At 44.2% G+C, this 17,188-nt stretch overlaps 1 protein-coding gene across 1 annotated transcript in view; it reads right to left on the reverse strand.

Moving 5' to 3' along the window:
- Positions 1 to 5,544: 5,544 nt before the first annotated feature.
- Positions 5,545 to 17,188, reverse strand: part of IGSF5 (immunoglobulin superfamily member 5) — a 40,266-nt gene continuing 28,622 nt past the window's right edge. Inside the window, exons 6-8 of the mRNA XM_025380443.1 lie at positions 15,577 to 15,668; positions 14,274 to 14,353; positions 5,545 to 6,365 (exon numbers count right to left, since the gene is read on the reverse strand). Coding sequence (XP_025236228.1) covers positions 14,277 to 14,353; positions 15,577 to 15,668 — 169 coding nt within the window. The 3' untranslated portion in view covers positions 5,545 to 6,365; positions 14,274 to 14,276. The remainder of the gene's footprint in view (positions 6,366 to 14,273; positions 14,354 to 15,576; positions 15,669 to 17,188) is intronic.

Here is a 17,188-nt window from a genome sequence, read left to right on the forward strand (position 1 = left end):
GGTGCCACACACTTTTAAACAACCAGATCTCACATAAACTCAGAGCAAGAACTCACTCAAGAATTACCATGAGGAAGGCACCAAGCCATTCATGAGGGATCCACCCCCATGGCCCAAACACCTCCCACTAAACCCACCTCCACTACTGGGGATTACATTTCAACATGAGTGTCAGGAAGGCAAACATCCAGATCATATCATTACACCCCTGGCCCCCAAAAACCTTATGTCCTTACACTGCAAAGCACAGTCATCCCTTTTCAATAGTCCCCAAAGTCTAAACTCATTCCAGCATTAACTCAAAAGCCCAAAGTCTCATTTGAGACTCAAGGCAAGTTCCTTCCACCAGTGAGCTTGTAAAACCAAAGACAAGTGATTTACTTCCAAGGCAAAATGATGGTACAGGCTTTGGGTAAACATTTCTGTTCCAAAATGCACTTCCCTGTGCATACATTCTTAAGGTTTCTGAAGAGAAATAGAATCAATACATTCTGTACTACATTTCCCCATAGAGTTTCCTGGAACCTTATCAGTTTTCCACTGCGTCAACCCAGTATTCTTAGGAGGCAGAGCACGAATGTCTGAAGACATTGACGGGGCAATAATTCTCACAAATCTTCCCACTAGTCCTCAGGATCAGAATCCCATTGTATTTTTATAAATGACATGGCTTCCCCAAGAAAAGAAGAATGACAATTTTCTGGTTGCTTTCAGCTAGGGACCCAGCCTGCTTCCCCACACTCTGCATTTTGTAGAGGTCTGTGCTTGAAGTCGGAGCATGTGCTTCATAAATGTTGGAAAGCGGGTTTTCCCTGAGGCTATCACCACCTGTGGCATGATTTACACACTGTGCTAGGCGAGAATTAAATATTTACCGTCCGCAAAAACACAGTTCCCTCCCAATGCAGCAGGGACAAGGGAAGCTTGCACGCATTCAGACAGCGCAGCCTCGGTCCTAACAGCTGGGTCATGTCAGGTGAGGATGAGAGTGTGTGTGTGTGTATGTGTGTGTGTGTGTGTGTGTGTGTGTGTGTGTGTGTGAATATCTCTATGAAGATAAGTGCCAGAAGGGACTTCAAGGGCCTGCCATCCAATTCCCTTGTTCTACTAAGATGGAAGTAGGCAACAAAGATGGAAGCTACCCAAGTTCAATGCAGCCAAATTCCTTTCCTCCCACTGATGCTCTGTTGGGGCTCAGAAAACAATACCCCAAAGTGAAGGCCTCAGAAGAAGTTTTTGTTTGACCTTCTCCTGCCCTCTTGTCTCTCAGTCTCATTCTTTCCCAAGGCGAGTTGAAACAATAATCCCTCTTTCCCATGGCAGGCCATAGAAACCAGAACTCCTTTTCTCTAAAGCCAGCCATAACACTTAAACATATTCTACATTAAAACTGGCCATGAGGAAATTATCTGACCTAGCTTGCTTGACTGCAGGTCATAAGACTCCCATTCCAGAGTGAGTCCTGCCCCACGCCCAGCAGGAAGGAATGATACTCCGAGAGGCCAAGAAGAATCTAGGCAGACAGGTCATGCTGGATCTCCCCACTCAGTCTATCAGCATTAGGTCTTACCCTTTTCGTCCAATCACATTTTTACATGGCAGTCTATACTTTGTTAAGCCTAAGCATAAAAACAGACAATTTCCCCTGCATCTTTGGGTCTTTGTTCTGAAGGCTCCCTTATACATACATTAAATAAATTTGTATGCCTTTTCTCCTACCCATCTGCAGCATGTAAAGGACTTTCAGCAAACTTTCAGTGAGCTGAGTTCTTAGCCCCTACACCTTTCTCAGTAAATGGCCTCATCCCTAAGGAAGGTAAGCAATGGAGCACCAGCAGGCAAAACGCCCTTCCTTCTGACTTTACATGGATCATTCATTCTCCTCCCATCCCCTTTACATTCTCCATTCATCAATTTCTCCTTGCTCAATGCTCTGCCTGCCCCTCCACATCCATTTCCCACCTTCTGCATCCAGCACAGTCCTCCCAGGGGACTGATCCATGTGGACCACATTGATGGGCTCCAGGACCTCTGGCTCTGGTTGGGTGTGATCAGGGGGAGGCACACGCAGGAGACTGAAAGGAGAGAACGGATGGCTGGAGCCCTGTCACTCTGACTCTCCACACTGGCCCATCATCTTCTCTCTGCCCCATTGGTCCAGTGGATGGTAACAGCTCCTCAGGCCTACAGGCATGGCTCCCAGCTTGCTGGACCACCTGCCTGTCAAGACCTTCACCTCACACTACCTTCCCCTGAACCCTTGCTTCCTGTCCTGCTCTCACCTGATTCTCCCATCTCTGAACTCTTCAAGTTCTCATGTGTCCCACAGAGCGGACCATCCTTCATCTTCACACAGGATGGTGTTCTTCCCCAAAGACATCAACAAGCACTTTAACAGAGGGGTTCAGGTACTGGCATGGTATCTCGTTTGCTCTGAAGCATCTATTGACCATTTTTTAAAATTTTTTGAGATGGAATCTCACTCTGTCACCCATGCTGGAGTGCAATAGTGCGATCTCGGCTCACTGCAACCTCCACCTCCCAGGTTCAAAAACTTCTTGTGCCTCAGCCTCCCGAGTAGCTGGGACTACAGGCACAGCTGGCTACTTTTTGTATTTTTAGTAGAGACGGGTTTCGCCATGTTGCCCAGTCTGGTGTCCACTTCCTGGCCTCAAGCGATCCACCTGCCTCGGCCTCCCAAAGTGCTAGGATTACAGGCATGAGCCACTGCATCCAGCCTCATCCATTAACCTTTTATGTCATTAAACTCTTAGGAACATGCGACCAAACTTTAGTGTCCCTAACAGTTTTCCAAGGTCAGGGCCACACACAGCAGAGGAAGCTCTCAAGCTCTCCAGTTGTCTTCAAGGCATTGGCATCACCACTTAGGTCCTGCCCTGAGTAAACTATGGAAGAGCCTTGATCACATGGGTCCTGCTTGGAATCTGACAGACCAACCGAAGTAAAAGACGACTGGGAGGGATGGGCAGGTATGGTTTCCCTGGCTAGGGTTTTATGGCATAAAACTTTGAGGGGTATTTGTTTACATAAAATTGCAGCCCTCATAGGCCATTCATTAGCAGAGAGCTACATCTTCCTGAGAAACAACCTTGACCATGAAGTTTTGCTTCGACTGACTCCTCTCATCCCACCCCCCTGAGCCTGCCACAGCTCTCTGCATTGCAGAAGTGAGATGGAAATTTACCACATCAGCAAAACACCATTTTCTCTTGAGAGCTGCCTTGGGTGTTGTAGGATTCCTAAATAGAAACTGGCTGAGTGCACAGACATACACTGAAGAAAACACAGATTGTGTGTTTATGTAAAAGGATAAAGCATATGAAGATGATATGACACATCAAGGTCATTTCCAAGTAGCTATCTCTAGATGAGCATTCCTGCAGAACTTGCTGCAACAATGGAAATCTACCACGTTCGTTGTCCAGTAGAGTAGACACTGGTCACACGTAGCTATTGAACCCTTGCAGTGTGACCAGTGCAACCGGGAAAATGAATCGTATATTTAGTTTAAATAATTTAAATAGCGCTGTGTAGCTACAGTATTGGACAGTGCAACTCTAGATAGTTCTGTTCAAGTAATGCATCTACCTAATGTGAAATAAAAACTGGCCAGGGGATCCCTTTGAGAAACCTTACTCCTGGAGTAAGATTCAGTAAGAAGAACCTATTCATAAGTGACACCACAAAAAAATCCCATAATCTGATAAATGAAGAATAGTTTGAGTGTGACTCAACGAGCACGTAGTAAGTTGGAGAAACTTCTGTGGAAATTACTTACCATTGTCCTCCAGATTTCAAAACTTAAATTTCAATTATATTTTATATGCAACCCCTTGGACTCTCAAAATTGCCACAAAATATTCTTCTTACAGCAAGCAAATCAAAAATATTTATTGTATTTAATATGTAGCCTTTCTTAATATTGACCAGTTTGATGTCAATATTTACTGAACACTTGCAGTAATAGGAGGTGCTGCAAAGTTACAAAAGCATAAATGACATATCATTTGCCTTATCTTAGGATCTGACTTCTGTGGTGGTTTAAGGAGAATAAATTATTAAGTGAAGAGTATAGCATTCACCCACTAGCTCTGCCTAAAGAGACTCAAGAACCTTCTTGTCTTTCTCTTCTCCTTGTATCCATTCAAGAATGATAGTGAAAAGTCAGAACCATTTTGACAGGGAATAAAGAAATTAGTATAATAAATGAGTCTCATTTTTGACCAGTTGAATTGGCAACTTTTTCCCTTGAAAAGACTCTTAGGAATATGATATAGCAATATTTATGGGTTTTTGAGATTTTGCATTTCAGTTCTACTCCCTAGAATCTAGGCAGCCAATTTTCTCACATTAGGGACATGGTCCTAGAAGAGATGACCTTTTTTTTTCAGGATCCTCTAAGCAGAGATGATATTCAAAATGGATGACAACCAGTAAGCCATGAACACTGCCCAATTAGAACAGACATTGTATGGGCACTGACCAATCAGAATGGATACAGTATGAGCATAAGCCTATCAAAACACATGCCTAGCTCCACATGGTGCCAGGAAATACCCTTTGATATGGTTTGGCTGTGTTTCCACCCAAATCTCATCTTGAATTGTAGCTTCCATTATCCCCACATGTTGTGGGAGGGACACAGTGGGAGGAAATTGAATTATAGGGGTGGGTTTTCCCCGGGCTGTTCTCATGATAGTGAATAAGTCTCATGAGATCTGATGGTTTTATAAAGGGCAGTTCCCTCTTGCCTGCCACCATGTAAGATGTACCTTTGCTCCTCCTTTGCCTTCCACCATGATTGTGAGACCTCCTCAGTCATGTGTAACTGTGAGTCCATTAAACCTCTTTTTCTTTATAAAATTATTCAGTCTGGGGTGTGTTTTTGTTAGCAGTATGAGAACAGACTAATACATCCCTTCAGTTAGTTGTTAGTTTATAGGACCGTCCAGGGTAGGGCTGAATGTGATTTAAGATTATAAAAGTATTTTATAAATCATGGTAGTGTAAGACTTCTCTACCATTTGTTGGATTAGCAAGCAGGAGTGAGTGATGAGAAACGCCATGACAAATGTGCATCTATTACTAAGTATCTGTAAGGAATTCACTAAAATCCTGACACATTTTAAAAGTCAAATTCTACTTTAGCAATAGCATGGTTGAGCTTGAGGGCCTCAAAGCAGTTGCTAATTATAACCAGCATAGAAATCTGCACCAACCAGTTCAGAGCACGGTCAAATCACAGTCTTGCCTCTAGGTTAAATATGAAGGGGTAGAATGAGCAGTGAAATTCACTGACTGTATCTACATGGAAAAAGAAAAATATTTGGCAAAGGCAGCAATTTATTCTTCATAACAACATTCATGTTAACTTTCGATGAGGCGAATGTACAGTCAGCAGAGATAATTGTGAAGATGGGAAGGATTTTTGCCGAAGGCTCTTGTTTTCCTTCTCAGAAAAGGCTTGATTCCTGAACACTGTGATTCTTTAAACTACCACCTGAATAGTGAAGAGTTAAAGGCAATACACATTTTTTGGTGTTTTTATAAATTAAATACTACAATGCCCATTTCCAGTTTTTTCATGGTGTGCAGAGCAGGTGAGGTCCATCCTCTGCAAAGCATAAGCTGTATCTCTTTCATTTGAGGAAATGCAAATAGGTTTGATAAGGGGGCAGATAAAAATGAAGGTCTTCATGTAAATATTCAATCATAAGATATTTAGGAACATGCACATCCATGTTAGAACTGAATCTTACTTTAACTGAGCTCAGTTTTGAAGTCAATTGTAGATTTTTGGTTGACCCTAATTTTTATACTTGTATTTCATTGATAATATGTAATAATACCCCTACATATTAAATATACATAAATATCATCTTCATATGCTTTAAGATAATAAAAACTTTTGAAAGTCATGGTAGAATACAGACTTTCATCTACCATTTGTTGGATTCACAAGTAGGAGTGTTGAGTGTTAAGAAAAATTATGATGAATTTGCAGCTTTTACTTAGTAACTTCATGGAATTCACAAAAACCTTGAAACCTCTTAAAAGTCACATTCTACTTTGAAATCTGGAAAAATCGATTCCTTCTCTCACTGTCAAGTATCAGTTCTGATGACTCTGACATCTCCTCTTCAGGTAATGTTGGCAAAGCTGCAGGCCAGTCTCAGGATGGAAAGGAAGGATGTCATCGCCGTGTTGTAAATTGTCAGCCAAGTGCTCAGTGGAGCTTGGGGAAGTCTTTGCTGTACTACAATTGTATTCCTGACCTCAGGACTGGCCAGATTAAAAGAAGCCTGTGGATGACTTGCTGGTCTGGGTGGACATTGATCAGCCTCCTGGCAACAGAGGAGGAAAAAAAGTCAGTTTCGTTGGTTGAGATCACTGTAAAATGCATACTTGAAAAGGAAGCTTCACTCATCTGTTAAGATAAAATTAAGGTACAGAGAGGAACAAAAATGTTAAAATAAGCTCTTCCTTTCTTGCATTATTTCCGATAACACACAATATAGAAGTTTTCCAAGTTCAGGTCCTAAAGAGCAATCCAATTCCAAGAATCAGGATTTGTGAAGTTCTTGCTTTACTGACTAGATTTTTTTATGAAAATATAAAATATTTCTAAGCTTCTTAAAGAGCATGCATTGTTTTTAGAGGAGGGGGACAAAATTGAAGAACTGACTCCAGATAGATCACCCATCTGTCTCCTTTCCCTATCAGGGAGAAACATAGTCTTCCCTGTTCTCATTCAGAAATGTAATCCCAAACCAACCATTTAATCCTCCAGAGTCGCCAATGCCTGTCTCATAACATTGCCCTATTAAAATGTGTGCAAAACCTTTTTCCTGCCAGTCCTGAGAATGGCAGCTCAGGTTCCAGGGCACAGAAGCTGCATTTAACATATTAAATAATGTAACTGGGCATGATAAATTATTCACATTGCGATGGAATGCTAGCAAGTCTTGAGGTTAGAATTACTCTGGTTAATGCTTTTAATTTGTTGACTCCCGATAACAGAGAAAACTGGACAGCAGATGAAACTATGTCAGCAATGCTTTAAGATGTGCGCCTTCTGCTGCAAATATGCTAGAGATTCCTGCGTTGTTTGCTTTTGTTTTCACTGCTGGGTTGTGCAAACATCGCTGTTTTCTAAGTTTATCAAGCATGTATTTCTGTTTGTTTCAATGAGGGGGTGATTTGTGGGGAAGACTTGATCCAGGTCTCAAGTTGTTCATATGCCCACCTTCCGAAAATGACAGAGACAGAGAATTTCCTAAAACAACCAGAAAAATACACTGACAGTGAGTTAAGGCACAGGACAAAGAGAGGAAAAGGAGGATTCTTTGTTTTAAATATTCACTAAAATACAAAACATTTGCAAATCCCCTGGCTTCATATAAAAATAAAAAAGCATGCCTTTCCCAGTAACTGATCACAAATTTTAGTAAGAATTTCTAATTTTACTTATTACTTTTACCCTGATGTGTTTGAGCTACAGTTACACCCAAATTCATTCTATTTAACCAATAGGGAAACTCTTGTCTAGAAAACCATGTCAGTACTACATATTCTAACTGTAGATTCAGTCATCAGAGAAATAATCAGAGAAGAAAAGTGTCATATTGTATATGCCAGTTTTGAAAATCGATCTTCTTTTCCTTCTGACCCTTCTTACAATTTAATCCATGATTGAGTCTCTACAGTCTAGGATTCTACTTTTTCATTTATGTTTAATGTAATGTGCTTTAGGACCCATCTAAAATATGGAAGGTTTAAATAAGTGTCCCTGGTAGGGTGCCACATGGACAGTGGAGTATTTGGTATCAAGGCCTTTCATTTGGCATTGATCATGGCACCACCATAAGCATCTCAAACTCTTCTCTGTGCTTTGCAGCAAGGTCAGTGGAGCAGGCACACGAGGTGCAAGTCATTCTCAATGCACATTTGCAGGAAAACTTCTAGATATCAGGGAACACATTCCCTTAGAAACAATGCTATACATGTCTGTGGAGTTTTCACCCTGGGACAAAAAGCGATCACCTCAAAGCAGATCACCTGGAGAACCTGATAAAAATACTCATTCTTTGGCCCTATCTCCCAGACAGTCTGATCCAGAAAGTCTGGCGGAGGCCCAAGAGTGTGCATTTTAACAAGTACCCAGTGTGTTCCTGGCACAGAGCTGTACTGGGAGCTGCTGCTACGCCAGCAGGGTACCAAGGCAGAGGTATTTATAGGCACCGGGTGCACCTCTGTGATCAGCAAGCATTCTTTGGGAAAACTGGAATAGAGAATTCAGGAAATACATCCACCGTTTCTGCCAGGTGGTGGCAAGAACAAGAACTGCCCCATTTCTTGAGCAGGAAGTCTCATGTTCAGGGAAGAAATTGGCAGGAGAGGGTGCTTAGAGATGGAGATGAGCAAAAGAGGGAGCTCCAGGCAGCCTGGGGGCCAAGAATTCTAGGAACTGGTGCCTCTTCCCATTGTCTACAAGCCAGCGTCCTCCTGAGGACCCGGCCTATGTCAGCCATTGTGCCTGTAGTTCCTGGCCACAGTGCCTGGTCTTTGGTGGGTCAAAACTCCAACCCCAGCCTGTCTCCCATGACACTGCTCCTGAGACATGCCCCCACTTTTCTGAAGTTTTCTAAGGATTCCAGGCACTGAAAGCATCAGGGGATAACTAAGGGTTTGAAAACATGGTTTCACCACTGCATCTTGTCTTGCTCGTCTCCATGGCAGTGTGTGCTCTTGGCATGCTGGCCCTTAACTGAAAGGATGCCAAAGGGGCAGGAGTTATAGGAGGCTGGGGCAGCAGCAAATTCTGTCCTTTCCTAAAATATTCAAGTTCTAGTTTCCTGTTTTAGTAACTGTTGGATGTTATTAAAATTGAGCTGGGTGATTCATGACAAAGATGCCGTATGCAGAGACCCACAGCAGCCTTGAGATGTAGACACAGATGTGTACAACTCAGGGAAGAGAGCTGGAGGGTTGTCACATTGAAGGTGGCAGTACAAGTAACCTGGAAACCTGCTGCTCCAACTAACGCCAGAGACCACCCTGAGCTGGGTGCCTTCCTAGACTCCGGACTCAGTGTCCAGACACTTCTCTACTTGCAGAACTATAGCTAACTCCCAGCAGAGAGAGCAAGAGCACAGGCACCACCAACCCCAGTAGCACCCACTTCAGGTGGGTAAGCACAGGCCATTATGAAGGCCTCAGGATGCTGAGCAAAGCGAAATCGCTGAGTACCCGTCGGGCAGGGTGAAGTTATGGAGGAGGCAGACTGGTGCTTGGGGACCTGCCACTCTTCCCTTTCCAAAACTCCTGATTCACCTCTTGCTGTAAGGTAACCAATAACCCTTAAGTCTAGCCACACTGAGTTGACCTAAAAAGCAGAGCTGCTTAAACACCTCCTCAGCCCTCTGAGTCCTGATGTCTAGAGGTGAAGACCATGAATGTGGACTTCCCAAGGGCCTCATCAACGACCTGTGGGCCAACCCTGGCACATCAAATTTCCCCATCCTGGGGGCGTATTGAAGCAATGGACCCCTGGAAAAAACCAAAGTGTCCCCAATCACAAAGGAGTGGGAAGGCAGTTTGATATGAAATTATTTAACTTTTCTAAATGACCTAAAACATGATGCTATTTTTAGGTGGTATATTTATCTATAGTGATCTAATCACATTTTTGTCATAACCGATTGGGATTAACAGCAAAGGAAGTAGGGGTCAGGTGCAGTGGCTCGTGCTTGTAATCCCAATGCTTTGGGAGGCCCATGTGGGAGGATCGCTTCAGGCCAAGAGTTTAAGAACAGCCTGGGCAAACAGTGAGACCCCCATTCCTACAAAAAAAAATGTTTAAAATTAGCTAGGCATGGTAGTAAGTGCCTGTAGTTCTAGTTCTTTGGGAGGCTGAGGCAGGAGGATCCCTTGAGCCCAGGAGTACAAGGTTACAATGAGCTATGATCGTGCCACTGCAATCCAGTCTGGGCAAGAAAGCAAGACCATGTCTCAAAAAACTTTTTAAAAGGCCGGGCACGCTGTCTCACGCCTCTAATCCCAGCACTTCGGGAGGCTGAGGTGGGCAGGTCACCTGAGGTCAGGAGTTCGAACCCAGCCTAGACAACATGGTGAACCCCGTCTGTACTAAAAATACAATTAGCTGGGCAAGGTGGCAGGCACCTGTAATCCCAGCTACTCGGGAGGGTGGGGCAGGAGAATCGCTTAAACCTGGGAGGCAGAGGTTGCGGTGAGCCGAGATCATGCCACTGCTCTGTAGCTTGGGTGACAGGGCAAAACTCCATCTCAAAAAAAAAAAAAAAAAGCAAAGGAACTTTGTCTATCTGCACATGCATGCACCTTATAGTACCTTGCTTGTGACAGCGTAATGCTCGGCATGGAAGGTATTCCCCACTTTAATGAGTAACTGTTTATTGAGCACCTAGAAATGCTGGACTAGCCTGTGTGTAGTCAACAGTCATCCATTAGTTAAGTCCTCCAGAAATTGCTGAGTGTTAACAGATCACCAGTTTCAGCAGAGGAGAATGCAGCGTAAGCAGAGAGCAAGTGTATGTGATCAGCAGTTGCCATCCTGTTCACAAAACCGACTATCCTGCTCTGCGATCTATTAAGACAAAGCTGGAGCTTTAGTTGCTATTGTGCCTGCCGCGTCTCCATGGATAGGCCATTTATCTGACCCAACTAGCTCTTCAGCAACCGTGATCGGAAAAGCATTTGCGTCAGGCTGGCTCACAGCTTGAGATCTTTCAGTCTAATCTACAGGCTTTTCAGGACCTGAGCTTCATGCGGGGTGTCTGCAAAATAGTGCAATCTGTAGTCAACAACCCTGAACTCTAACAAGCCGGCTTCTCGGGCAGGAGCCCTGCTGGGCCCCAGCTCTGGGCCTGGGAGGCCTGTGTGCGGGAAACATGCGGCAGCAGAGCGGGAGGCTCTGACAAATTGGAGTCATACTGAGGCATGCGGAGAGGAGGATGAAAGGAACACTCAGATGGCACTCTGGATAGCTCTCAGCTGCCTCTCCTGGGCCCTATAAGGAACTAAGGCTTATTGCAGAATGGAGAAAGTTTTGAGAAAAGAAGGCACAGTTGCACTGTTTTCACACCTTGGAACAAGGAATTCAGAATTCGGAGGTTCTCATCAGCCCACACAGCAAGAACCTGGCGACAGAGGCCTGGCAGGGCTGCAGGGCCGGGGGAAGTTCCTAAAAGGAACCTCTGTGCCAACGTCACCTTGACTGCTTCTACAAGCTGTGGCTTCGCCGCTCTGGCAGCTCTCAAGTGGCCAGTTGACCACAACAAGGTCTATGTCTTCTCTGGACCAAGGAAATGGAAGGGAACGGCTGTGTCCCCAGGCCCAGCCTTTCCCCTGTGGCCCATTTTGCTCATTCCTCCTCTAAGTGCCTCCCAGGAAACACGGCCCATGGTACATCCTGTATCCAGGCTCTCCAAATGGGCAACGTGGAGGCTGTGCCTGGGCCCATGACTGCAAAGTCCTTCTTTGGTCATAATCAAAGATAGACCTCTTCTTTAGGACTTTGTCCTAAAGTCCCCCCACAATGAGTAGAAAGATCCAGTTATTTAATACCCCTCACTAGTTTCTAGCCCAGCCAAAGATAATTCAACTTCCTAGAGTCCTGATTTGTTTCTTAAGGGCCTCGGCACTCTCTGATGAGGTGCCCGGCTCCCCTAGAAGACGACAAACCCTTCAGGAAATAAGAAACACGAGGATATGTTACCAGTCCCCAGGGCTCAGCACCTCGAGGGTCACTGTTCTTTTTCCACCGATTGATTATTTAGCTGGGTACATGTTTCAGTAGCAGAAACCTCTTAAGTTTCTCTCCCTGTGTATGTTCAAAAGAACACTACGAGCATCAAGAAGCATCACTCCGAGCTCCAAAACGTCATTCTCCACTCGGGTATCCAAATGCACCTCACGTTCCCCTTCCTCCTCATTCATACTAGATGTATCTCAAAGAGAATTACATGGCATGACCCTATTCTGAATCTCCTCTCAGCTTATACCCTCCCCACAGCACCAGACCTGAACACTTTGGCTTGTCTGATAGAAACACACTTCATAGACAAAGATAACCACAGAAGGGCTGTGGAAATCATGGTTGGCTTAAATGTGCTCTTGGCTGTCCATGTTTGGAGCTGGGGTGGGAAAGAGCCCTCAGCCAGGCACCTCACAGCCCGACAATTACTCCCTTCCACCGCTACCTCTCACTCAGAGACTGGTCCTTCTAAAGGAAACCTGTTTGCATCACCTTCCCTTCCAGCTCCAAATTAAATGCATCAAAAGATATATGCAAATTAAATACATCAAAAGATTTCCATCAGGGCCAAAGAGAGTGGTCCTGATGGAAAAAAACATTACCTCTCCATTTTCCTGACACCCAGCCTGAGGAAAGTCGCTGGAACTTGTACCAGGAGCTAACGATTTGTTACTCAGGCACAGCTTCCTTTACACCCCAGGCCCCTCATATGTCTTGTTGTCTGGCTACCTGTGTTGACACTAATATTAATAGTATCCTCTTAGGTTTCCCAGTACATGACTGAGCATCAATCAGCCCTCCCTTTCTCCCTCCAGGCCTGAAAAACACACATCACTTGCAAGATGTAGGTTATTGAGCTGAATCCCAATTGCAGGGAGGAATATTATTTCCCAGAACTCCCTGGAAACTCAGGTAAATACTTGTGCCAAGAAAGAATGATCAGGGGCCGCACAGGCACCTGCTGAGCACCGTCCCCTCAGGTAAAGCAGCTCCTAACAGAACAAACCCAACCCATCTGGCCCCGTGTGCTATCCGAAACGCAGTCTGCAAGTTTACCTTTTCCAAAAGCTAAAAGAAGATAGCATCTATACTTATTGGGGACAAAATCACAGAATCTCATTGAAATACTTCTTGTTCGAAGTTGCATTTGTACAGGTCAGAAAGGGGTATTGGTTATATATATTCTATCTAATTTATGATTTGGGATGTAAAATGAACTCTAGGCCAGGCGCGGTGGCTCACGCCTGTAATCCCAGCACTTTGAGAGACGAAGGCAGGCGGATCACGAGGTCAGGAGATCGAGACCATCCTGGCTAACATGGTGAAACCCCGTCTCTATAAAAAATACAAAAACCTAACCCGGCATGGTGGTGGGTGCCTGTAGTCCCAGCTACTTGGCAGGCTGAGGCAGGAGAATGGCGTGAACCCGGAAGGCGGAGCTTGCAGTGAGCCAAGATTGTGCCACTGCACTCCAGCCTGGGCGACAGAGCAAGACTCCCCTCAAAAAAAAAAAAAAAAAAACTCTAATTCGTTCATGTGTGATAACCAGTGCTGACTCTACATCAGCAAATTAACATACTATGTTCTCAGTGCTGCCAGTTGACTGTTTACTTTAAGTGAACCATCCTGTGAAAAGACAGCTCCCATCAAAACATTGCCAACCAACCAACCAGTATGTATAGCTAGAGCCTCTTCCTGGAACTGCAGACTGGTGAATTCAACTACACTTCCAGTGTCTCCATGTGGACATCTAACAGAGACCTTAGAATCTACAAGCTCCAGATTAGATGTCTGATCTTTCCCCCTAAACTGCTCCACCCATAACATTCCTTATCTAGGTTAATGGCACCTCCAGCCTCTTAGCCATTGTGGCCATATTCCTTAACCATCAAGGATTCCTCCTCTCTCCCCTAAAATTCTAACCCCGACAGGATTTTTTCAACCCTCAAGCTTATCAGCATAGAACTTGCATGCAGAGCAAGCCACATTTTCTCTGTCCTGATCCTCAAACCCAGTACATCCTTCCATGAGCCCAAAGACCCCGAGGGTCCAAGTACAGATGAGCACCACGTGGGAGCCGGGTAACCAGGAGAGCAGAACGGACTTGAGTCCTGGGAGAACAGGGCTCGAGGAGAACAAATGGCACATTATATATGCTGCTCACTCTTATGCCAACTCAGGCGGATATGTCCCAAAGCAAGTCACATCCTCCCAAAATGTGAACCCAGAGCTGTCACCCAGAACCAGCCCTGACCTTGGAGCCACTGCTACTGAGGGCAAGAAACAGTCCATGTCTCAGCCCCATCTCTCCACGCTGACCAACTGATGGGGAGGGGAGGAAAGGCAACGTGCCGCCATCATGAATGCACAACGTGCACCATTTTAGAATCACCCACCACAAGGTAAGAATTTTTAAATGGCCAAAAAAGTCCAAAAAGGGGGAAATGGTCTAAACCACCTGTCAAGGAGGGCCACAGCTACTGCTTCTTTGTTCAGGATCACTGGATTCACAGGATTTTGGAGGGGGAGAAGCGGTTTCTGCAATAAAAGAACAATTTTAGAGTCATTAAGGGGCAAAAACCAAGCTGTGTGCTCTAACAATTCTGATTTATAAAGAAACACATTTGCTTTTATGTAGTACCCCTGGCATAATCCTGAACCATAAACACTTGTTTTAAATTCCCTTGAGATCCCATCCCTTTAGAACGTTATTTCCTTAAAGAAATAAAAATATGGAAAACTAACTCAAAATCAATTTCTTTCTCGACACATTCGTTTCACCCAGAGACAAAATGATCTAAAGCTTCAACAGCTGATCAACGAAGATAAATGCCAGACAAATGGAGATAGAAGAGACAGAGATGTTTGATTTGGGCCATGATTTTTGTCAAGATAATTAATTGCTCAAAATACTAATGAGTAAATATTCACTCACAGGAACCTGCAAGAAGCTGTGGTCAGATTATCAAAGGAAACAGTCCGTGCTCTCTGGAATTTTCTTTAATCTGAAAGATGCAATCTAGAATACACATGGGAGGCAGCCATGGTAAAATCAAAAAAATGGGGCTGCTGAAAATAGAGCTCCAATTTTTGTGGAAAACGAAGATGTTTAGGCCCTTCAGTGAGAATCGATTGGCTGAAAACCTTCCCATGGAATTTGGTGTTCCCAGCAGCCTGTGAGGGCAGCTGTCCCATTCATCCTGCAGAGCAGGGCTGTGTTCGGCCTTCAAAACTCGACTGCTGCTGCTTCCTGGTGACACTGTCTTAGAGAAGGCCTCATCCCATTATCACTCTGTATTGTCCCATGGCAAGAAAATGAGATACTACAGCAAGACTCTCCAAGAGAGGGTCTGGTTTTCCAGCATTCCCAACACCCTGTTACATTCAAGGGGAACAGATCTCTTACTTGACTCTACTTGAAATTGGGAGGCAGTTACCCCCGATGTATTAAAATACCTCCCCACATGTTTTAATGTAGAGGGCTTTAAACAAAAAAGAAAGCATGGGGAAAAAACAAACTTTTTTGAAGGTTTCAGGGTTCTTCCTCACTTTATTTTAAGCATTAGACAAATAGGTGGATTTTTACTGTTAACCTACTCCTAGAATATTCCAAGTTCTAGAATCTCTTCTAAAATTTATCCAAAAAATAATAACCACCATTGTCAAGTTGTCCTCCCTGTGCAGCTGGTATCTAGCAAGCCAACCCTTCTTCCGGTTTTCTCTTTTCCAGGTCTTTCTACCACCCCCTCTTGCCTACTCACCTGTGGTCTTTGGTGCATCTGAATTGTAGCCAGAGTTTTCATTTCCACTTTCTGTCTTAGTTTCTTTATTTGTCTTCTCTTTTTCAGATTTCCTACAATTAGACCATTTTATGTTCATGTTAATTGTTTTTTGTTTGTTTGTTTGTTTGTTTGAGACGGAGTCTCGCTCTGTCTCCCAGGCTGGAGTGCAGTGGCCGGATCTCAGCTCACTGCAAGCTCCGCCTCCCGGGTTCACGCCATTCTCCTGCCTCAGCCTCCCTTGTAGCTGGGACTACAGGCGCCCGCCACCTCGCCCGGCTAGTTTTTTGTATTTTTTTAGTAGAGACGGGGTTTCACCGGGTTAGCCAGGATGGTCTCGATCTCCTGACCTCGTGATCCGCCCGTCTTGGCCTCCCAAAGTGCTGGGATTACAGGCTTGAGCCACCTCGCCCGGCCCTTCATGTTAGTTGTTGACATTAACATTGCCAAACGTTAATTGGCAATGGATACCTACGTAGTTCACATGGTTACTCTCAAGAGTATGCTTACATGTGGAACTTAACACAGGCAACCTATAGCTCTGTCACTGTGTGGCAGGTGTAGACATCTGCCTATTCACACATTCCCATTATGGGGAGAGATGAAAGTTTATCATGGTCCATGGACTCCACTCCCCAGTTGCTCCTCAACTCTCAGAAGCCATTCACCAAATAAAGCAAGAGTCAGGAAACTATGTGACCCACAGACCATATCTGACCCACCCCTTGTTTTTGTAAGTAAAGTTTCATTGGAACATGGTTACACCTATCAGCTCACATATTGTCTACGACTACCTAAACATGTAGCCATAGTCATGTTATAACAGCAGAGTTGAGTCCTTATGACAGAGACCATATGGCTGGCAAAACTAAAAATATTTACTATTTAGCCCTTTATGGAAAAAGATGTGCCAACTGCTGAAATAAAGCAAAAGTCGGTGCAGCCTCCTAGGGTTTGGAGGCTGGAAGGAAGTCTGGCGATGGATAGCCAAAGAATTTAAAATAGTCATACCTGACCTCTAAGGACGTATGCTAGGGAAACAATCAAGGATATGTACAAATATGTACTTGAAAGAATGTTGATTTGTGAGCTATTTATAAAAGCAAACCACAGACAACCAAGTGCCCAATCAGAGGGGACTTTTAAATAAATGATGATAGTTCTCTAAAATGGAATTCCATGGCACCTGTCAAAATTATTACATATGAGAGCTCTCACACACTGCTAGCGGGAGTGTAAGCCTGCACCCCTTCTTTGGAAACATGTGGCACCGTCTAAAGCTGAAGATATGCTACCTTCTGGCCCAGCTTTTAGGACTAGATACGGTCTCCCTTGGCATTTGTTAGGGATTGATTCCAGGACCCCTGCAGATACCAAAATTTGCAAGTGTTCAAGCCTCTGATATAAAATGGTGTAGGATTTGCACATGCATATAACCTACACACATCCTCCCATATACTTTGAGTCATCTCCTGATTCTTTATAATACCTAATACAATGTAAATGCTATGCAAATAGTTGTTATACTGTACTGCTTCTTTATTTTGTATTATTTTTTACTGTTACTATTTTTTTTCAAATATTTTTGATCCAC

This window comes from Theropithecus gelada, chromosome 3, assembly GCF_003255815.1.
Source record: "Theropithecus gelada isolate Dixy chromosome 3, Tgel_1.0, whole genome shotgun sequence".
In the NCBI taxonomy this organism is placed as follows: domain Eukaryota; kingdom Metazoa; phylum Chordata; class Mammalia; order Primates; family Cercopithecidae; genus Theropithecus; species Theropithecus gelada.